At 39.5% G+C, this 23,858-nt stretch overlaps 2 protein-coding genes across 2 annotated transcripts in view; both read left to right on the forward strand.

Annotated features, from left to right (window-relative positions):
• The first annotated feature begins 594 nt into the window (after positions 1 to 594).
• Positions 595 to 7,602, forward strand: LOC141795629 (uncharacterized). The gene is made up of 9 exons (XM_074676593.1): positions 595 to 735; positions 871 to 1,076; positions 2,237 to 2,336; positions 2,572 to 2,667; positions 3,292 to 5,613; positions 5,814 to 5,960; positions 6,152 to 6,212; positions 6,465 to 6,589; positions 7,345 to 7,602. The coding sequence occupies exons 2-9, from the start codon at positions 1,032 to 1,034 to the stop codon at positions 7,371 to 7,373; spliced, it is 2,925 nt and encodes a 974-aa protein (XP_074532694.1). The 5' UTR covers positions 595 to 735; positions 871 to 1,031; the 3' UTR covers positions 7,374 to 7,602.
• Positions 7,603 to 8,247: 645 nt separating this feature from the next.
• The window catches only part of LOC141794937 (pyridoxal kinase-like), a 35,437-nt gene continuing 19,826 nt past the window's right edge, over positions 8,248 to 23,858 (forward strand). Inside the window, exons 1-2 of the mRNA XM_074675601.1 lie at positions 8,248 to 8,751; positions 21,887 to 21,941. Of these exons, the coding sequence (XP_074531702.1) occupies positions 8,671 to 8,751; positions 21,887 to 21,941 (136 nt within the window). The 5' untranslated portion in view covers positions 8,248 to 8,670. The remainder of the gene's footprint in view (positions 8,752 to 21,886; positions 21,942 to 23,858) is intronic.

A 23,858-nucleotide genomic window follows, 5' to 3' on the forward strand; every position in this document is an offset into this window, starting at 1 on the left:
AGGGTGTCAGGAAAAACACGGTTAAAAGTGTAACCAAAAAATATCAACTAGGCCAACTTGAACCGTGTACAGTCCCAAGTAAAATTATTAATACTAGACTAATCTCCAGATATGAGGCCATATATGTAATGCACTGATGATCTCAACTGAGCATCAGGTAATTATAACTCCAGTTTAAGTCTGACCTGAGACCTAAAGCATTAATGGTGTCAATGGTCTGACCTATCTTTGTAACTTCTGTTTTTTTTTCTAGATAACAAGAAAATGATCCTGGTTTGACGAAAAAAATACCTACAACAACAATCAAATTAAAAACAAAAAATCGAACAAACAAACAAACAAAAACGATTTGTCAGGCTTTAACAAGTTAGGATATTGGTCCAAAGAACAATAACAAGTTGAAATCTCTTGAACATGAAATTTCGTGTTTTCGGAGGAAAAGAGCAGGTACTTTAAATGTATGTTTCCCCTGGGCTCCCCTTGCATCTGTAGATGCAGCTGTATTATTGTTACCCTTCAGTGAAACTTCGTAATCATTGCCCATGCTTTTATTTTGGAAAACCTCGCCGGATGAGTGTTCATCTTCTCTTGATATTGTTTGTAATTGCATTTGGAGGCTTTGAGTGAGGTAGCTTTACGTAAGCTAAATAAAGCTTTTAACACAATCTGTACACGTGTTTTAAAATTGAATAATAAGTATTACCTTGCAAGAAAACATCAACAAAACATTAAATGGTAAGGTATTTATTTATCTGATGCAGGTGGACATAGGAGGATGTATGATCGCTGTACTCACTGTGTTTAGCCAAATACTTATTTTGCAATTTGTGCATTTCTGTTGGCTTATCAAACATCTCTCTGTGTGTCCAGAACTATAAGAAGAGAGTAATACTGCAATGGTGGAAGACAGGGGGACTCAGGACATTCAGTACTTTCCAGCGATGACCCGTCATTCCTCTTCAGCGCTACCAAAGACCTGCTAGCTAGACCAGTTTCTTATTTTCTGACATATATTATTTATTTAAAAACTCATGGCTGCTGCTTTGATGAGGAGAGAAACAGGAGCATGCGTAAGGGTAAGTCAACTTGTTGTTTGACTATGTTAAGGCTGAATTACCCATGTATTTAACCTAGGACAGTGAAAGATTAACAATATGGAGGTGGAAAGTAATCTTATCGTGCAGTGTTTAAGCACATTATCTTTAATTTATGTCTAATTGTTACTTTAACAAACGGTTTCAATTTACTGGATGTCTTTGAAAAGTTTGAGTTATTTTTAAGCTTTACAGGTTAAACACTTAGACTGGCAATCATGACATAAGGAAGGCATGCTTAGGGGCCAGCTGTGACAGCTGAGTGGTATCCATATAAAAACTGAAAAGATTATAGCTTTTCTTTTATATCTAGAGTTTCTAGGCACACAAAGTTACAGGGTTACGTTTATTCAGTGGGACAAAACAGCACTATTGACATGGGCCAGGACAAATAGTTTTTTCCCCCTTATATTGCTATTTTTCTGGATCAAAACAACCCTTTATCGGGTGCTTGGGCCACCCAATTCAATGACTTTATCCCCTTCCTCCCCCAGGGGCATGTGACCCTTTATTCCAATAAACCATGAATGACCCCAACATGCAACATGACTCAGGCCACTCATTGGATTTTGTATGATTAACTCACTTTAATTATCAAACTTGTTTGTGGTTTTTACAATTTCAGTCGTACAAGTGACAAAAAAGACTACTTTTCATTATCGGTCCCAAAATGAATAGTGTCTATGAACACACTGTCCAAAGAAACGTCATGTTCTAGTCTGAATATATTTTGTCTTATTCCTTGTAATTACAGTCAAGACTTTCTATTCTACTCGTTTCTATTTTATTTCATCCACGGCTCTGGATAATATAAAACCCATGAGACTGAAACATACCCATTAACACTGCATGGTCAGTAAACTCAGTGATGTGACTAAGCTGTATTGACCTGTTATGGGTCAATGCTCAGCCCATTGTGTACACTGAGGTATCGCTGCTTATACTCAAGTAAAAGGTACAAATACCCCTTCCTTGATTGAGTTGCCCCATAGGACTATAGATATATTTGTTATGTGTCTTTCACATATGAACAGTAATTTATTTTAAAATGACATGTTCAGGTAAAGTTTGTCATATAAACCGCTAAGTTTTTGAAATTTTATTGTGCATGTCATAACTTTTTTTTGTGTGTGTGTGTGCAGTATATTCACAGAGAGCTGTGCAGACTTGTGTGGAGGCCGCAGACTGCTCTGTTCAGCACCAAAGCATCAGACAGAAAAGAACCACGCAGAACACACATCAGTAAGACAAACACACTTTGATGCCTCATGTTTCATCTCATGATGTCATAACTGCCCGAATTTTCTGTCATGATTATTCTTCCAATTGAGGTTAGTAAGTACAGGTGAGAAAAGGCACATTTTCATGTTCAGCGGGTGAATGTATTTAATCTACTCACACCGTGTAGCAAAGTATGTCCATATAGATTTCTGCTAAAGTCATCTCATTCCCTCTTTATTTTGTTTGCTACCAACAGAGAAAGCTAAACCACAGCCACGTGTAGACGTTGCAAAACTCCTGGAGCAACTTTACTCCCAGCGCAGGCCGGGTACAGGGTCCCCTGTCGATAAAGGTCAGCGACACGTTCAGGGAGTCAGAGTAAAGCTACACTTTAAAAACTGAAATCCAACCAAGTTTTTATGTCTTTATTATTACAAAAAATGTCTTATTAGACTAAATATGAGCCAAATTCACCCAAAAAGTCTGAGAAAAATGTGTATTTCAAGATATCAAAAGACAAAAATGACACCTTGACTGCTTGTCAGTAGTAAAAAGATCTTTTTTCAAGAAATTTCAATGGCAAATTTGTCTTACCACATTTGCGTGTTTTTACTCCTTATATGCATGATTTTTGTAATTAAATATCTTGAAATTAGACATTATTCTGTACTCATCAGATGTATGTGGCTTATATAAAATATAATTCCACACATTTAACTAAAATAAGATATAAGCACTTGCAGAAATTCAGAAATAATTCCAATGTTAGATGAGGTCATGTTGGTTATTTGGACTGACATGCAAAACAATAAACTGGAAGGAAAATCCAGTTGCAAGTGACTATTTACATGCTCCATAATTTAAAGAAGGGATGGTCATTTTTGTATAATTTTAAACAATTTTTTTGGCTTTTCTTGTGCCTTTTTTTTCTTTCCCTTCTCCTTGTTTTTACACCTCCTGTCTTCATCTTCCTCAGCTCAACATGTCAGAACCTCTTCAACACCTCCATCATTCTTTACTGCTGCTCCTGTGGGACCACCTGAAGTTGCTGCCATTGCAGATCTAGTAGAAGAGGCGCAAACCAAAAACACAGACTCAGGAGTGACTGATGCCTTACATACTGCCAAAGAAGTGCCTATAGTAGAGACTCAAGTAGAGTCTCCAGTAGAAACCAGCCATTTTACTGTTGAAACACTTGATACAAGAGTAGCTGTTGATGGCCCAGTAGAGCCTACAATAGAAACCACACCAGATTTGATCGCTGAAGCCAAAAGCACAGACACAGCGGTTGACATTTCACAGTCTGAAACATTAGAAAACTTTTTGGAAACTTCAGTCGAGCCAGCATTGGCAGTAGAAGTAGATTATGTAGCTCAAGAAATACCAAATGAAAGCACAGGTCCTTTAGACCTCTCAAACTCTTCTGTTGTGGATGTTGTGGAGCCATCAGATGAGGTCCATGCATCTCAAGAAGCATTAGAGAATAAAGCTACTGTTGTTGTATCTGCTGTAGTGGATACAGCAGATCACACTTTAGAAAGCAGCAGCACAGAGGCTGGATCTTTAAACCTCTTGGACACTGCTGAAGAACCCTTAAAGGGACCAGTATTAGAACCAGCATTAGAAACAACTCCTCAGGAAACAATAGAGATTGGTGCTGCTGCATTTGACTTTCCATTAGAGCCAAAAATAGATGCAGCAGGAGATTCTCCAGCTCAGTTAGTACAAAATAATACTGCAGACTCAGGTCATTTTAACATCTCAGAAACTGCTGAAGGAGAAACAATAGTGGAACCAAATGTAGAAGCCAGTACCTCTGCTCTGGAAACAACAGAGAATACGTTGGATGTCCCTGAAGAACCAGTAGAAATCGTGGTAGAAATTGTAGCAGATGAAGCAGCTCAAGCTGTTCAAGTGAACGGTAAAGATTTAGAAGTGGTCAGCGCCACAGAGGAACCTTCAGCAGAGATTACAATACAACCCATGGTAGAGGCCAGCACATCTTTTACAGAGAGTAGAGCTACTCTTTCTGAAAGTGAAGTTGAGCCTACGTTAGAAACTAAAGCTGCTGACAACGTTTTACTCCATAAGGCTCAAGATCTTGCTTCCTTCCCTTTGGAGCCCACCCAAGATTCATTGTCAGGATTTGTGGGGGAAGAAGTCAAGCCTGAACAAATGACACTGGAGTCAGTAACACTTCATGGAGTTCAGGTTCAGGTACAGTCTTTAGAAAGTGAAGAGCTTATCCAAACAAACAGTTTCCTCAATGAAAAAGCAGAAGAAGAATTTCATGAGTTGTTGATGCAGGATGGGAGTGGAGCTGTAAGCGGAGCTGCAGCTGAAGCGGAAAACTTAAAGGATGATGAGAGTAAACCTTTAGGTGAAGTTCTCTCAGAATGGGACTCACTCTCTGAGGATCTTCAAGAGTTGGAAGGAGAAAGTGGTGCCTTAGTGAAAGAGCTTCTCTTTCATGTTCCTGCAATTATATCCAAAACTCCTGATTTGGTCTCTGGTCCATCTGCTCACAGGGACACAGAGGAGAAGGAAGCTGAAGCAGAGGCCATGACGATGGAATCAATAACTCTAGCTAATGTGAAAGCTGAAGTAAGAGTACTTGAAACAGATGTTCTGCTAGAAACAAGGAATGAACTCGAGAAAAAGGCTGACATACTTGCAAAGGAGGAGAAGATGGAAGCAACAACCAAGGAAGAGGAAGAGGAGGATGCTGTTTTTGATAGCACGACTGAGGCTGAGCTGCTGTCTCTAGAATCTATTGAAGAAGCAACTGAAGCAATAGAAGCTGAGACATCTATTATCCTTGAAGCCATGTTTGGTTCTGAACAAGGATCAGGGCAGCCACCTGAAACTAAACTTGCTGACCCAAAACTGGCGCAACAGGATGAAGTAATTGGTCAGGAATCAGAAAAAGACTCTGAAGAGCGGGAAAGGACAAACTTGGAGGCCATGACTCTTGAGTCGGTGACTTTGGCTGAAGTTGAGGCATCATTCGGAAATCTGGAGAGTGACCTTCTGGGTGAAACCTCAGATTATCTGGAGAAAGAAGCAGCAGTTCTTGCTGAAGAGAAAAAGATGGTGGTTAAAGATGAGATGGTTTCTGAAGAGGTGACTGATGCACTGAACATCCAGTCTCTGTCTCTGCCTGAAGATGAAGCTCTGTCTGGAGACCTGCAGGTGGATGAACTGATGGAGGAGCTGCTGTTTTCTGTTCCAGGACCCTTAAAAGGTGTAACTGAAGGCCTGACTGATCAGATGGATGCAGGTGCAAAGGTATCAGATGGTAAGTTTGAGTCCGGTCACCAAGGAAACGCTGAGTGACGCAAGATACTTATAGCCACACTGATTTAAAGAACATGTTTGCTTTTTTAAAAAAAAAATAGTGTTAACTTTTTGTTGATGAAGTGCCAGATGCTCTAGAAAGTGTAATCATCTTATCAGCTCTTACCCTACATCCTCTTATGTGTTATTTTCTGGGGTCAGCAAATGTCCAAACATTGGCAGAGGTGGCGGATGACTTCTCAGCTGCTCCAGCTCCAAGTGAAATGCTGCAGGAACAAGAAATGGAGGAGGTGACGGAGGCACAGACCGATGACTTAGAGAACATTTTTGAAACAGAGACACAAACAGGTACACACATTGTTATGAACAGCACATGAATCACAACCAACTCAACCTCACCTTCAACCAAGACAGTTTTGGTTTTTCTGTCCCAGTCCAGCCATTGTCCTTAAGAAAAAAAAAGGATAACCAGATCTGATGAAAAACAGGTAATAGTTCAAGGATGAGTTTTAACAGACTTGTATTTATGTGTTTGTCAGAACTAGATCCAGTACAGAGACTCTTCCTGGAGAAGATCCGAGAATACAGCAAGATGCGCAAGTAGGTAGACATGAAAAATGTTCAAAAAAAAAAAAAAAAGACATGCAGTTTGACTGTTCCCAAATAACCAGAGAACTGAAAGTTCAGTTTAATATGGCATAAGTTTCAGAAACACAGTGATTGTTACAAAACTGGGAAGTGAGTGTTCACCACTATAATAATGATAATAATAATGATAGTAACAATAATAATAATAATAATAATAATTTAACTTCCCCCCATGTTTCTTCTCCCTTTGTCCCCATCTCTAAGGCTAAATGACGGACTGCTCGAGGACGAACCTGATTACAAAAAAAACCTGTCAGAGGAGGCTGCAAAGCTCCAGAGACTTTATGGAGGAGGAGACCTGAGCAAGTTCCCTGAGTTTAGCTTCACTGGTGAGACAGAGAGAGCCCACATTGCATTTAACTGTATACCACTTTGAACTGAACCAAACACATTGCATTCATTTGGGATGTAATGAAAAAATAAATAGAAAACAAGCATGTAATATTTTTTTTTAAAATAGAGAAAATGAACAGCACTTTTAAAAGAATTAAAATGTCAACAGCAAACTGACAAGATAAACTCTTAATAGCAATTATTATCATCAAGTGCTTAGGGGTTAAAAGATAAACATGACTTTGTCAACCAAATGCTGTGCAAAGTAGGATAGGTTAATACATAATTAATCAACAAACGTGTTTTTTTTTTTTAAGTGCATTCTTTTAGTTTATGAATAAATATACTTATCTTTATACCCTTAAAATCAGATTGGTTAATTTATTAACGAAAGTAAAGGTAAGGAAATTGACTCTCTCATAAGTTTAAGATTGGTAACTCTAGCTGATAATTTTGCATAAAGATTAGTGCAATTTGCAGTTTTTCATCATCAGTGTGAAAAAAACAATGTCTGAAGTCATCCCTGTGATGCAGTGCTTCAGTAATCTTGTATGTGTGTCACATTATGAATGGTAATCCAATTACTCATGGAGATTTTTATTGTATTTTTACCACTGGAACACGATGTTTCAGCTCTGCAGCACTACAACAGATTCATATTCTGGAATTAATTTATTAGAATATGTATAGTGAGAAAAATTGTATACATTCTCAAATGTTGAGTAATCTGTTTTTGCTATTTTATTCTTAGAGCCTGAAATGGACCAGGACTCCAAATAATCCACGATGCCCATCATCTACAATTTCTGCCTGTCTGTAATCTCCTCTCCGTTTGCCTCTCCTCTTTGACTTCCTCCTACATTACCCTCTCATGTTACTACATGAGACAGAAAAGGGACAAGGCAAGAGAAGTTTGGGTGATCTTCCATGGCAATAAAGGGAAATTGGAAAACTAGCTGGTTATTTTTACTATGCAGTATTAACAGTCAAACATTTATTTTTATTAAAATAGCTCTTTCAAAAAATAAAGACTTGTGGTTTGTGATCTGTGTTTAGCTGTGTGTAATAAAAAAATCCAATATTGCACTGAGCCTTGGAAGCCTGCTTGAACAGCAGGTGGAGCTGTCATTTTAACATCTGCATTTGTCTCTGTCCGCTTTCAGTCTGTGCTGAACCCTCTCTTTATGGGTGTTATCATACCTGCATAAGGCAATGTGTGCCAAAAATACCACCCTAAATAAACTATTGCATGTGTCGTGTTCCGACAGAAGCAGGCTGTGCCAAGTCAAATCCCCTTCAAGTCACGACTCTGTGATACAGATGGTGTGAGTCATAACCAGTACACCAGAGGAACAAAAAAGGGGGGCACATTAACACTGAAAACAGTGAGGAAGTCGTACACTGGTATACCGTATGACTGTTATTATAGGAGAGCATCTATATGGTAAAATAGATGTGTGAAATGATTCCTTTATAATCTGGTTTCGTAATTTGGAGGGTGTAAGAGGGAACAAATGTCAAAACAAGAAAGCTGTCATTCATATATATTCAGTTCCAGCTGTGCTGATAAAGATGCGCTAAATGGCCCTTTGATGACGTCATTTAGTGTAGTCGGTCACTCAGATTGCCTGCGTAGAATACCGGCGCGCGCGCGTGTTTGTGTGTGCGTGTTTGTCCTTCAGCGGGAGTGTGTGAGTGTAGCTGCACACGACCCCCCTGTTGTCTGTCCAGTTTGTGACAGTGTTTGTTTGCTGTCTTATTTGGTTTAACATAAATGACCACACGAGCGACATCGTTAACGGTCGCTGCCAATTCCCACTGGTGTTTGGTGTGTCTGACCGCACGCGCTCTCTCTCCCTCATCACACACGCGCGCAGCTCATCATCAACCGCTACAACCACAACACGCGCTCACACACACCGCCATCCCGCAGGTTAGCTAGCTGGCTAACGTTGCTCCAAACTGTTTGTCGCCTTCGTTTTGTGAAACGGTGTTTTTCCACATTGTTATGCGTGACCGTGCCTGTCGGTGAAGTAACGGATTATCTGCATCCCTCCTCGGCTGACCGGGAGCCGCCATGGAATGTCGTGTTCTGTCCATACAGAGCCATGTAGTCCGGGGATATGTGGGGAACAAGAGCGCCTCTTTCCCATTACAGGTAAATACAACCTGCATGCACCCATTATCGGACAACGAGCGCCGCGACACCCTATATCGGACACGACTCTGGCTGTCATGCTTAGTTCCACTTAGCCCGCAATATCTGACAACATATGTACATTACCACTCAAAAATCTGATATAAATACCGATTTTTGTAACGATGTAAGCCACATTTGTCGTACAAAGTTCACTGAATCATTGCTAACGAAAACCGGCTATACACACCAACCGTCGCTGAAAGAGTTAATGTTTGACCGTGGTTAGTTGTATTTTTCACAAATTGTACTATTTAAATCTGCAGTTGATTGTACTGCTGTACGAGGACCGTATTAATCGGTTGACCAGAATTTCAAAAAGTATCCAATAGTCGCTGTAAAGGTGGCGAAAAAAAACCCAACCCACAAACCATTCACCCCAGACTATAGATAACACTGTATGCTTTCTGTTGTCAATTTTATTGAACCGTCGGAATCAAATGTATGCTTTACATGACGATTTACAGCTTAATCTGATTGGAAAATTGTGGCACGACACCTGTCATTTCAAAGGTTTGTCGTCCATCTCGAAAAAACCTACATTTGCCGTCGAAACAACATTAAGATCTGTGCCTTGTCTGATAAAGGACCTCCAGATGTTAATCAAATGACCCCTGATGAGTAGTGACAGTGTTTGTTATCCGACACACATGAGCCTGTCAGCCAGAGATCCTGCACGTGCCAAGGTGGTAGGTCATTGAAGGTATAGCTACATCGCACAGTTGGGTTGCAAAATTTGGCTAATGATAATCTCAAGGGTCACAGGGAAATGTGGTCCCAGAGCTCAGCCTGTTTAAACAGTCACCACCTCACAGTTGGTGCCTCAGATTGCCTTCATCTCTTCACAGCTTTCCCACAGGCAGGCAGGTCATAATATCCATGGGAACATCTAGATGGACACATGTCTGGTGCATGGTTGCCAGATTTGGTTGAGCTATTTCCCCCCAATCACGTTCCAGAACCCGCCCACTTCCACACAAAAAAACGCCCAACAGTGTTTTACACACGAAAACATTTAATATTTTAATAAACATGGATTTAAATGCATTTATAGTATCAAACATTTAAGCCCAAATGGCAAGTTGTATTATTACAGACAGTGCTTGTCACAGAAAATGTGGAAAAAATGCACCTCCTGTATCCCAGTGCCAGGCCCAAGTTAACACAGCAGCAGTAACATCAACCACCTACTATTTACCATACCAGAACTCCAGTAGAACGAATACTACGGACATTATACTCCTACAGCCACCTTCCACCTTAGAGACGAGAGAGCGCGCGGGCTTCTGCCTCAGGCTTCTGCGTCGGCGCACTACGGCAAATAAATGTGTTTTTAATTCAATATAATACGAGTGAATTAAGTATACTGAATTTTGTATTTGTACTGTTTTCAAACCATAAAATAACAGTTTGTTGTGCTGTTTCCACAATATAAAAAACCGCCAGATGTTGGCAAAAGCAGCCCAAATATCATATACCCGCCCAATGCATTTTTTCCCCGCCAGATGTAATCAAAAGTAGCCCAATTGGGCGGGAAACTGCCCAATCTAGCAACACTGGTCTGGTGTCCTGCAGTGACAACCGTTGAGTCATTCGTGGAGTAGAACAAGGGATCAATACAGCCTTTGCTGCTCTAAGTTATCTGTTAAACTAGTACAGGTGATCATATGTGAATTCATATTTTACCACAAGCATGCTTAGATTGCGTGAGCCAAAGAAAAATATTTCAACATGTGCATTTTGTTTAAGGTAATTATTGCCAAAAGATGTTAGATACAACTCAGCTCTGGAGAAAGTCAGTCTAAGCCCAAACAGATAGTGTTGTGATAAAAAACAGGGTGTAGAGAACTGATCTTGGAAGCTAAAGTTTTTTTTTTTAAAGGACATTTTCACGCCACGTTCCTTTGATTAATTGTGGATCACGGCTTTCCTGCTGTTTGCATCTGTGGAATCACAAATCACACCAAAGCCTTTCATTTTCATGGAGAATGGTCTAGGGCTGCAGCTATCAAATATTTTAGTATTCGAGTATTCTACTGAAAATCCCATTGATTAATCGAGTAATCGGATAAAATACATTTTTGTTTAGTTAAAGACCAGTTATTTTTTAAATGAAATTTTTTCTTTTCGAGAAATAGAATTTTCTGATACAGCATGTCAATAAGAGCACTTGCTTTGGTAGCTCCAAAATTTGTAAACACACTTTGACACATTTTTTGTGCCTTGTACATCTTATCAAATGTTGCAGACCAAAATGACACCTGCTTTGTAGAATGACCCATTAGTCTCCAAACTCCAGAAAAGAAGCTAGATTTGTTGCTAGTTGCTATTTTGTATAAGAGGTAGCTTGAGGGGTCTGAAAACTCTTAATATGGCCTCAGCTCTATTTGAAATACCACTCTTTGATCTTTTTTTAAAAATTAAACGATTCCTCGAGGCGGAGAAAATTACTTGAGTATCTTTTTTAATCGAGTACCTCGAATCATTCGAGGAATCGTTTCAGCTCTAGAATGGTCATTTAAAATTTCCCAGATTGTTTCATGCTGGTCTTGTTTTTGAATTGTGAATCAAGGGGTCATCTTTAGGGAAAAAAAGAGGGTGGAGGCAACACTCCAGTAACCTTAATAGATACTTAAATCTGAAGAACTGTTAAGCACAGCTGTTAAGTGGCTCCACATGTGTCTTGTTCTTCAGCCTAAAATAGGAGGTGAAAGGTATTTGTGTTGACTCACTCTCTCCATTAGCAGTAATATGACAGTCGGGGTCAATGACAGTATTAAGGGTGATAGAGCACTTACCCTAAGGCTTAGTATACTAAGTGCTTTATGAGAAGGCATAGCTGCCAGAACAGGGAGCCTAAAACAGCAGATGTGTTCAAAACAAGCCAATGATTTGACATTATGTAGGAGGACGAGGGGTCATAAACCCCTCCCAGCCTTGAAAATGATCGTAATTTCCTTTTATGTTCCCTAATGTTACTATAGGATGAAAACAGTGATTGCTGTAGGTCTGTAATTGCCACATAATGATGGTACTGGTGATACTTTAATATTTCCAGCAGCAGTGTAGCAGTCAGTAATCATGAAGGAGCTGAAAAAGCCCACAGAACACATCCCCTCATCCTGAAAGACAGTCACTTGTTGTGAGAAGTGCTGAGTCTATTTTTAGCCTGCTGGGCCCCTGGATGTATTTTGCGGTTATCCTAGTGGCTGCTGGGCTTCGATGCATGTCACCAGGATTCAGTGCAGCCATTAAAGTCCAACTTGTACAGCTGATTAAGGCTCGCTTGTACCAGGCCAGTGTTAGAGTGTTTACAATGGAGATTAGACTTGGCAATGAAAGCTACAGCTTAAAGAAAGAAAGCAGGGCATTGTGGAGTTTACTACCATTATCATTACAAAGTGCTACTGATTGATTCATGCACGTTTTTTAAACAATAGTATCCTTGATTTCACAGCTGGTATGTGTCGTGATGAATATTTCTGTGACAGTGTTTTGACAGAAAGTTTCAACTCCACTGATCTTGAGGGTCGCAAATACTATAAATACATTTTAAGGGTAGGGTTGTTATTTTACTTTAATTATTATCTTTTGAAATCCACAGATCCATAGATCAAGTGCTTTAAAAAAAGTAGTCACATGGCCTTTGGCTGCCTGGGATCCAGGAAAAAAGCATTATATTTTATTTAATTTGGGCTGGAATGTTCCAGAAAGACTGATTTTGTTGTAGTTTATACAGAATGTAGATTTTGACTGGCTGACAAGGATAATGCACTAAAAAAAGCTGAAATTGAGCCTAATTCAACATTACAAAACACAGGATCACAGAGTCTGCTGGTAAACCCCGTTGAATCCATTTGCACAGTGTGGCAAACATTGGCAGAGCTAGCACCACCACCTTTTGGTGATAAACGTTTGCATGCCTGTGCTTCTTAACCCCTAGAACATAAATCCTCATCTTCATTACTAATCCTGATACTGTCAAAACCTTAGATACAAGACATCCTGAGTCGCCTCTGCTCGAGTACATCTACAAGGTAAAAAATTATGGCAGTAGCTTTGAACTGTTGCTACAGCCCCAGCCAGTTGCCCCTTAACGTGGGGACTTATTCACACAAGAAAATGGTTAAAATGTTCTTTCTAGTTAATCAGTAGGTAATCCTGGGGCTGACTAGCAGGGGTAACAGTGTTTGGTCATTTAGTTGACCAAACACTCACAACCCTAATTTGGACAAAAAAAGTTGCTTGTGAGTGCTTCTCTACTGATGCTAGTGAAAACTATCTCAGTAGTGTTTATTGATATCTAGAGCTGAAACAATTCCTCGTATGATTCGAGGTACTCGATTACAAAAAATTCTCAAGTAATTTTCTCCGCCTCGAGGAATCGTTTAATTTTAAAAAAGATCAAATAGTGGTATTTCAAATAGAGCCGAGGCCATATTCAGAGAGTTTTTTTAGACCCCTCAAGCTACCTCTTATACAAAATAGCAACTAGCAACAAATCTAGCTTCTTTTCTGGAGTTTGGAGACTAATAAGTCATTCTACGAAACGGGTGCCATTTGGGTCTGCAACATTTGATAAGATGTACAAGGAACAAAAAATGTGTCAAAGTGTGTTTACAAGTTCTGAGAAAATTCTTTTTAAAGAGAAAAAAAATTTCATTTGAAAAATAACTGCTCTTTAACTAAACAAAAATGTATTTTATCCGATTACTCGATTAATCGATGGGATTTTCAGTAGAATACTCGAATACTAAAATATTCGATAGCTGCACCCCATTGATATCTATAAGCATATAGTCCTCAGGACAGAACCTTTTCTATGTCATGAGCATTTTCAGTCACCGTATTAGATAAGAGATATGATGATGATAATGATGATGATGTCAGTAAGCGTGCAGGCACTCCTCACTGAGTGCTGACTGGACAAAGAATCTAAGGCTTGTCAGCAGCAGGAGACTGACCATCATATTAGGAAGCTGGGCTCTGACTGACCGTTGGAGGATTCCCCCTGATGACAAAACTGAAGATGAAGTTGGGCTCCTTGACTTCTGACCTTCCTGCCCTCCACTTTAAATTGAAGCCATGCATTAGCAATCAGTGGTATTGCCTCAGCAGTGGGAAACTAACATTTCTCACTCAGAAAAAAAAAGAACCAGAATCAGTTTTCAAAGTAAAAAGGATCATTAAAAAACCTGAGAGTTGTTTCATCTTAGAGGAAAGAAGTCTTTTTGCAGGGTTACAGCATTGTGCTTAAGTACACTTAAGGTAGCTGACATTTGGCATCATATGGTGCTTTTGATGCTCATGAATTACACTCTTTCCATTATTGTAACAGTTAAGTTGTGTGTACTGGAGGCTTCTTAAATGTAATACCTGGCAACAGTCTAATACTGAGAGTAGCGTTAAATCAAATGCAGGGCATGTCACACGCCACTCTCAACACAGCACAGGCACAGGAGATAAGAAAGGGGGAAGATCATTCACTCATTTATTCAGGAACCAAAAAAAGGAACTTTGGGAACATTTCTACTCTTAGCTAAGTGAGAAGGGAGACATTGAGTTTAATCAAGGAATTATTCAAAAAAAAAAAAGAAAGAAAAAAAGAAAAAACCAACTTCTTTCCTACAGGAAAGAATATTATATACAATAAAAAGGTAACCCAACTACCTAGTACCTGGTAGTTTCAATATCTACCTTTCGTAGCACTTAGTCACAAAAGATGCCTCTGTTCTGACAACTCAGTTATTCGACAGCTGACACTTACAGGTGGCTAAAGGATCTGCACAAAAAAAGACATTAAGGTACAGATACTTTATTTCAGCTTTGTAGGATGTATCTTTCTTCATACCACATGCTTTGAAAACAAATGAAACTCAGTTGAAAACATCACCTGCCCTTTGTGCTTGGTAAATATTAGTGAGCTCAGCCCCTGAAGTCTGTAGACATGTTATTAATGTGAAATGTAAGTGATTATACAGAGGCTTCCCCAAAGCTCAGGGACTCTGCCAGCTTAGTCATGGTGCAGTAAACACGACATTTGTTTGGCTCAGATGGGATCAGCGTGTACGACTGTGACACATGCTAATTAAAGAAAATCATCATTTGTCAGTCGTGTAAGGGCTTCCACATTCAGGAATTTACCAAAAGTGTTTCCCCTGAGACAGAAAACTGTTTGCTTCGTATAGTGTCTTTAATTTCCTCGCCTCAGCGCCTGACGACGCTATCTGTGTCACTGACTTCAGGCTTATGAATAGAGCGAGGAAGGATGTGACCCAAATTACACATTCTCAGCCTCCTGTACATCAGCAGGCCACAGAAAGTCCATTTTACACTAACAGTGGATGAGTCCTGCCCAGTCATGGGACCAGGCTGTTTGCTAAAATGTTTTATTCAAACATGTTTGTAATGGAAACTCAGAAATGGATCGCTGACGATTGGCTGCATGTTAGAAGTGCGTCAAACACACATCTCAGGATGTCTCACAGATCAGATTATTGTTTTTGGATTGAAGTTAACTTGATAGGTTTTTACTATTCTCATTCTGATAAAACCACAGCTAGTTCTGAAACCGTTCATAACAGTTCTCAGTGCATCTCCATGCATTTCATTTATGAAACACATCATCTTCTTCCCTGTGTACTGCCATAACTCTAGTTATAAATAAAAGCTGTCAGATGAGCTCTTCATTCGTAAAGTGATTAGAAAAAAGACGCTTTTTAATATATAAAGCTACATTCAAGTGCCAGTGTTTTTTGTCTTAATTTAAAATTCAAGTTTGCTGTAATCTACTAAAACCAGTTTTTATCTTGTTTGTTGAACACATGACATACCGTCATACTGTTCATTAAGCTACATAGATGTGTGTATCTGCCCTGGCTGCTCCTGCAGCTGCTGCTCTGTGTTTTATACACAACAGAGCAAACATGTTGCAAATGTGTGAAGTCTATATGTTCAGTGCTTTGATCAAACTTGGTGCTCTGTTGTTACAGAGTGTGTGTAGTTTAAAGTAAAGTTTCTTGCTCCAGACTACAGCAGGGTGAGTGATGATGTTACTAACATTCATCAACTGGTCGTTGCGTTGTTACATAGCCACCAGTTGTCCCCAGCTAAACAAAAACTAAAACAAGACAAGTCAAAGCTTTTTGATGCAAAGTAGTAGTAGTAGTAGTAGTAGTAGTCATCCACAACGGTACGAAACATTTTGTGATCCTTGTCCATGTAAAAGTGTGTTTAAAAGGTATAAAAAGACAAAAGACAACGTAAACAGACTGTGGTAGCTTTCCTTTCACAAACAATGTAAACTCTCTTTTCACTGAGGCTATGCACATGGGTTTATTGGTTCTACAATTATTTTACACTGTGATTTACACATTTTTCATCAATCTTTTTTTATACCTGGATTAATCCTATTCCTAAAAGCTATTTATGTTGATACACTAAAACTCAAAAAAGATTTTAAACTGAATGTAATGTCATTGTAGATGTTTTAAGAGTTGGTGAGCCTGTGTTGTATCCTGTGTTGAAACAGTTGATGCCTTATTACCCTCGCCCAGGAGGTTATGTTTTTGGTAGGGCATTGACGAATACTGCATTTTAGTATTCAGCGAATACTTCCCAAAAGTCGACCAATAGTTGAACATGGTATTGCTTCTGTTAATGACCATAAAGCAGTCTCGCTACTAAACACAAATGGCCACAGGTGTGTAAAGTTTAGAGATGCTGTTTATTGTAATAACACATTTTACCCACAATGTTGTTTAGGCAGAACTGAACAGAAAATATAGGCTTTAAATGCAAAACTTAGTCTAGTCACCACAGTACGTCATAACAAAAAGTGCAAAACAAAAAAAAACATAGGCTACTTTAATCCAGCGGGCCATCAGTCTGTGCCTGCTTAACAATTCGCTCTCGTCAAAGTTCTCCTCTTTAATAATCCTATTCTTGCGCTCCTGATTTGTGTTCAAGAAAACAAGGGCATCCATGTCCACGTCGCTGCTGCTGGAGCTGCTAGCCATGACTGGGTGTAGCTTCAAATGGTTATGCATTGAAGTTGTACTGCCATGGTACTTTAGGGAAGCCTTGCATATATTGCAGCTAACGGTCTTCTCTGTTTTGGTGAAGTCTTTCCAAACCTTGGATACTTGCAGTCAAGTCGTGACAGCTGCCTCTGCCATGTTACCATAGACTGTGTAAGCATGTTACTTTCAGTCTTCTTCTCTTTGTTTTCGTCTCCTGTCTGCTGCTGGGCGCGCCTTACATGTTAACACAGCGCCCCCAGCTGCATATCTGTGGTGGATCATTACTGTAGATGCTGTTTCACTGCTTCATTACAGCATCGGACTTTTAAAAGAAAGAAAATAAAGAAAGACGAATACTCGACTATCACGCCAAGCGTCGAATAGTGGTTTTAGTTGTCGAATATGCAAATATTCGATTATTCTGTTAAACCCCTAGTTTTTGGGAGAGTTAATCTGTTCGTCTGTGAAAAACATAACTCAAAAAGTAACAAACGGATCTCTGGTGAAATTTTTTAGGAAATGGCCAAAATGGGATAAGAAAGAAGTGGTTAACTTATGGAGGTGATTTTTAAGAATTCTTTATCATTGTGAGATAGGGCCGTTTTTACCATATGTCTATATAACTCCACAATAAATGGTCGGATTGCTTTGCAGAACAATGCAAGACAAGGTCACCATAATATCTGACAGATGTAAAAGTACGATCCAGGTCTTGGCAATATTCTGGATACTAAGATCTGGAATATGAAATATGTACTGGGTCATCATAATTGTCAACACTGTCAGGTAACAAGTTGTCGTACAAACCTGCAACTAAAACCAAATTGTAGCAGACAGTGCTGAAAGGGAGTATAACATTAAAGTAGGACTTAAGTGTTACTCTGTTGCTCTGAGTGCTTTTCTAGTAGGGAGTTTGAACTGGCTTCCCTGAGGAAGTTCAGATTAAGAAAACAATTCACCAAGATAACTGATCAGCTGATCCTCATGCATTGGTTTTATCATTTCAGCAATCATTACTTTTGGGCAGGTTCAGTCGTGGCTAATACCAGCTGTCATAAAAAATGATGGGTTGATAAGCCAAAACATCTTCTCATCCTTTTCTTCTCTAACTCTGATTTCTTGTGGATTACAGCCCTGTTTCAATCTCAACCATCTGATTATTGCTTCTTTTTTCCAACTTTTCTGTCTCTAATATATCATCACCGCAATTTCATCTCTAAAGAAGTGTTATATGTAGAAACAGTGTCATAAACTGCATTCCTGACACCACTGAGAGCTCAGCATGTTATCAGGATGCCTCATGCTGATGCTACAAATACAGTGTTTCAGGAAACATATGCTGCACTTGAGAGAGATTTCATTAGTCAGACAGCAATAGCTGTAGCGTTGACAAGTATTTCCAAGGTCAAAGCTAATGTCTACATCGCTTCACTCCTTTGAAGGCAGACTTGTATCTCCAAGTTACAGTCAATTGAAAAGAACAAAGAAGCCATTCACTCTGCCCGCTTCTTTCTTCAGCCCAATTAAATCAAGTCATTCAGATAACGACCGACTGCGCACGTGGATGCTCACATGTCTCCCACTCTAAAAAATAAATAACCATGTTAAGATGGACAGGGTGAGGGGGAGGATTTGTTTTATCCTGACAGTTGTTTCAGATCTGTGCAGGTTTCAGCTCAAAGCTGGCGTGAGGTTTTTTATTTACAATCAGAAATGACAACAAGGAACAAATAGAGAAATTCAGAACATCATTTCATCACAGTTTACCACCATTTGTAGTTAATGACTTCACTGCCTTCTACCAACACACGTTTGTGACATGGTGAAACTTATGAAACTGAAACTGGATCTTAGAGATGAGGGAAAAAAAATGTGTGGGAGCACTGGTTTGGCTTAGCAGTTAAACCGTGAGCCTCATGTATAAAGACTATAGTCCTTGAACTGGGTGACCTTTCACCATATTTCATAAATCATCCCTTCTTTGTGTTTTCCTCTCTTATAAGTCCATCAGTTAATGCATGAAAGCTAAAAACTTAAAGTTGATGTGTTGTTGGATGCTCTACTGACTGCTCAGAATATGGAAGAAGAAAACTGTCAGGGTTGAATAATTAAATTCAAAGCCTTTTTAGCTGGTCAGATCAAAGCAGAATTTTTTTTTAAAAGGGTTAGGCCTGTCACAATAACAAATTTTGCTAGACGATAATTTTCCAAAATATTATTGCAGATAAACAATATTATTGTCAATATTATGTTGATTTTTTTTCCATTTTTTCATTGATGTAATTATGATAAATGGGAATACATAATAAAGTGAGTACACCATATCAAAAGCAAGAAACTTTAATTTCTTAAGAGTATTGAACTGTAATTAAAAGGTCAGGATCTTTTAAATAAAACAAATTAAACAAAAAAATATAATAAATTTAACAAACAAGAAAGAGAAAAAAAATACAATGAAAATGAAATGGACTCTCTTTTGGAAAAAAATACATGTCAATGAAAATAATTAATACTGATCAATAACAATAAAACATGGACCCTGTATCTAAAGAAAAAACTAAATTAAAAAAAAACAAAACAATAATAACTATAGCCTAAATAAAAGGGAGTTTATACAGTTCCTGAATTGTTTGTAACATGTACTTTTTCCAAGTCAATCCATACTGTCTGTCAAACATTTTAACATTTATAGCTTTCAACCGTATTGAAGGGCTTTGTTTCTTTGGCAATGTACCTGTCTTTGAGCGCCCACCATTTGGCGCTTTTATTTCTATTTACTTTGCCAACCAAAAGCCTCAGTAAGAGCTGATTGTCAAAGAACAAGGCGCCGCTGCACCTCCCTTTCTCCTTCTTCGTCGCCACTATTTTCAAACAGATGCGACATATCAGCTCATTGGTGTTTGTGCTCATGAGCACACACTTTGTTCATTCTGATAAAAAAACAAAATGTTCCCACACTGGGACTGTGGCAGGCGGCTTAAGAACCGTATCTTTTGTGCCATCACTCATATTAGCGTGTGTTTCCTCCTTACCCCTCAGGACGCTTGCTAGCTCTCTCTGTGTGTACGCGCGAGCAGCCCCGTCGCAAAAGATGCCAAGGATCGCATTTTTGACAGATGCTCACTCCGCTATGAATCAGCTACATCTGCTATAGAACCTATGCACCCAGATGTTAGGAAAGATAGACATCCATCTTCTCATTCAGCCTCTTTGGTTGAAAGAGAGGAGGAAAACAAACATTCATGCACGTGTAGGTTTATCGCGGCTGGCAAACTTACCGAGGACGTTTTTATTTATCATTCGGTTAATCGATTTATTGATAATCATGACAGGCCTAGAAAGGGATAGAATATTCTTCTCAAGGTGAATCATTCTATGGGTGATTTAGACCAGGGGTTCCTAAACTTTTCAGCCTGCGACCCCTAAAATAAGCACAAAATGCACCGACCAGGCTAATCCAAAAGCAAACAAAAAATAACAAAAATATCCTTTTTATACCTGTCCAGTCTTTTTGGAGGTGTTGTAGATCGAAGAAATGTATAAAAACAGATATAATGTTTTCTGTTGATGTACTTTCATCCACTATTGAACCTCTGTTTTGTTTATATTTTTACAAAAATGGATGAAATATGCCTCCCTCACTGATTTAGGCTGAAGTTGCGTATTTCACAGCTTCCTACAGTTGCTGAATTAGTTTATTGTTATCGGTATATTACATCTAGCATAGCAGCTTGTTTCTGTGTCACTCAGCCTCAAGCCCCCACACATCATTCAGGAATATTGACAACACAAAGACATTTATTATGCACCAGAATCAAGAAGTTTAGGGAATGTTTCAAAGACCCCCTGCATCTTTTCTTGTTTGCGTTTTATTGTATTTGGTGGGAATCTTATATTTCATATATTGTACTATCTTATTTTTCAACTTTTTTTGCAAGTACTTTTGTAGATTTAGAGCCATTCTTGTAGTATCTCTGCTTTGTAACAAGCATTTTCTTCTCAACTTCTTGGGTATAAATCATGTTTATTTCATTTCTAATCTTCAGTATTTGTTGAAATACTTTTAAGTCTCGATCCTGTGCATGACTAACCTCAAGTGATTTTAATTGATTTTGCAAATCAACCAACTTTTTTGACGTTTTTTGTTACATAGGGAGCAAAAGCTATTGATTTGCGCCGTAATACAGCTTTTGCTGCATCCCACAGCACTGGAAGAGATATTTCTCCATTATCATTCTCTTTTTATGTATATTTGTATTTAGTTTTTTTTTTTTTTTTTTTTTTTTTGTGAATTTCAGGCAACACTTAAGTCCTACTTTAATGTTATACTCCCTTTCAGCAGACTGTCTGCTACAATTGGGTGTTAGTTGCAGGTTTGTACAATAATTTGTTACCTGACAGTGTTGACGATTAAAGCCGCGTTTCCACCAAGCAGTCCGGTCCGGTTCGTCTTGGTACGGTGCGCTTTTAGCGGCGTTTCCACTGACTCATCCCGGGACAGATCCCTAAAAACCGAGACGAGCTGTCCCACTTTTTTGGGACCCTTTTGTATGGGTGCCAGACTGAACTGATCCGCTCTCGGGAGGTGGAGCAACACATTGCAGACAGTTGATTGGTCAAAAGAATCGTCACTTACCCCGACAGCGGCTGCATTTCTCCTGGCGGCACAGAGACTTCTCTGAAACGAAGCTTGATTGCACTTTGCACTTTTTCACCTCCAAAATTTAATCACTTCTTTCTTATCCCATTTGGAAAATTTCCTGAAAATTTTATCGAGATCCGTTTGTTACTTTTTGAGTTTTCCTTTAACAAACTCCCAAAAACATGACCTCCTTGGCGGAGGTAATACAGGGTCATTAAAGCAGGCTCAAGTTAAACCTCCAGGGAGAATTTCTTTGACATTTCCCAAAATCGACAGTTAAATAAATAGGAGCATGATTGTTGAAGTCTATACAGAGTTATTTCTCATAGATTCAGTAGTCAGTAAATAATTTTGTCCAGTTTTTGTAGCTACACACGTGGTAGGATAATGATGATCACTCATCTCATGTTTCCTCTCTTCCCTCTGTGTCCAGGTTTTAGGGTTTGAGGTGGACTCCATCAACTCTGTCCAGTTCTCCAACCACACAGGTAAAAACTGACAAAACTGCACATTTGTTTGAAAGCGGATGTGTGTGTGTGTGTGTGTGTGTGTGTGTATATGTGTATATGTGTGTGAGAGTGGGTGGGTATGAGTCAGTCAGTGCCTCCAGTGTCGTGATGAGGTGTTGGTGAGTCTCAGAGGAATGCTTGTTGTCGAGGCAGTGGCAGCACTGAGCCTGACGAGTCGACAGTTGAGTGTGCCAAGTTTTTGGAGGTCATTGACTTCACTGGCTGACACCAGAGCATCAAACACAGAAGCAGCTGTAGGGGAAAAGTCCATTCACAACATTACTGGCCTCCTCTATTAATCTTGGGACAGTTTAGCTTCATTCTGCTGCCAGCACTTTGATTACAATTGGAGGAAAGTTATCATTTGTAGTGTTATACATGATAACAGCTTGGAGGAAACTTCACTGACTTTGAAAAGTACATCAAGATCAATTTCTTCATGAATAGGAGTGGCCCGTAGAGACAGTTGTGTAAAGATTTCTGTGGCTCCAGAGGAACAACTGAAGTCAGGGGTTTGGCCAAAAACAACTAAAAATGAAGGTGGACATTTATGTATGGAGTATGTGATAGAGGACGGACTCTGACTTTGTTTCACACAAGCTGTCACAGTCCTTTTAATACTCCCATGTCGGAGTAATCTGCCCGGCTCTTTCTTCTGTCTCTTCTTTGATTCGCGTTCTCAGGTGGCTGATGTTATTCATGTAAACTGAACTTCAGGAATGACTCAGCTGAGTGCTGTGGAAGCAAAAACAAAGCCCAGCTGTTACTTGTTGCTTCACAGTGGAAAAAAAAGAGAGAAATCCAAACTCAGAAATTCTCTCTCTGGTCAGTATGACAAAGTCTAGCTTGATTTGTGCTGGTTGCTGGTTTGTTTCCTTGTCTAATTATTTAAAAAGTGTTTTATCTGGTTGGTCAAAGGAGCTGTAGACAGTTTTTACTGGGGCTGGACACTTAATCAAATTGAAACTGACATCACAATTAGGGATGTCCCAATCAGCATTTTTTGCCCCCAATTCCGATTATTTAATATTGAGTTTTTAGCAGTCACTGTTTTTGCATCTTTGTGTAGCACGTTTGAAAGGCATTTGCAAACTTGCATAGTGTTACACACAAACGGCTGTGGTCGTTGTGTCGCGCAGGTGCAATGAATGACAAGGGAGAAAGAGAATCTTCTGCGTGTGTATCAACTTAGTTGGACTGTCAGAAATAAAAACACTGAGATATACCATCTATCCAACAACGCCATTTCTGAGCTTTGATTTTTTTAACTGGGGCTTTGTGTTTTCACCGGCTGCGCTGGTCTCAACCTGTACATAATCTCCCGAGAGCGCAGGAGATGAACCTCCCTATTTAGGACCACTACCACTGAATGACCTCCGGACTGTTGCCAGGGCATTTTTGATCAATGACAGCCCAGACACAGCACCGACCAGCTCCTTCATCTGTGCAATGATGACCCGAGTGTCACGACAGAGGGTGTGGACCACATTGGACACAGCTCTTACCTCGTGTGCAGTTGACTGTGACCCATTCGTCTGAATTCTCTAACTCCTTGGCTTCAAACTTCATTTTTTGTTTACAGCCAGTGTGCTCTCCCAAACTCTCCATGGTGTCAGCAGGTAGCATGCGCTAAATCAACATTTAAAGATGGCAGTTTGCTCCTGCCAACAACTGAGCACGCAGTCTAAAGCCCCGTTTCCACTAAGCGGTTCAGCGGCACCTCTGTACGGTGTGCATACAGCATTTCCACTGACTTATCCCGGGACAGAACCCCAAATAACCGAGACAAGCCGTCCCACGTTTTGAGACCCTTTCATAGGGGTGCCACACTAAACTGATCCGATCTCGGAAGGTGGAGCTACAACACTGCAGACCGTTGATTGGTCGAAAAAATTG

Source organism: Halichoeres trimaculatus, unplaced genomic scaffold (assembly GCF_033239565.1).
Source record: "Halichoeres trimaculatus isolate MK-OKI-2021-1 unplaced genomic scaffold, fHalTri1.1 fHalTri1_scaffold_8, whole genome shotgun sequence".
In the NCBI taxonomy this organism is placed as follows: domain Eukaryota; kingdom Metazoa; phylum Chordata; class Actinopteri; order Labriformes; family Labridae; genus Halichoeres; species Halichoeres trimaculatus.

Coding starts and splice junctions, on each gene's coding strand:
- LOC141795629 (XM_074676593.1), top strand. CDS start 1,032: ATGGCTGCTGCTTTGATGAGGAGAGAAACAGGAGCATGCGTAAGG. Junction 2,337..2,571: donor ACCACGCAGAACACACATCA/GTAAGACAAACA, acceptor TGCTACCAACAG/AGAAAGCTAAACCACAGCCA. Junction 5,614..5,813: donor AGGTGCAAAGGTATCAGATG/GTAAGTTTGAGT, acceptor TTCTGGGGTCAG/CAAATGTCCAAACATTGGCA.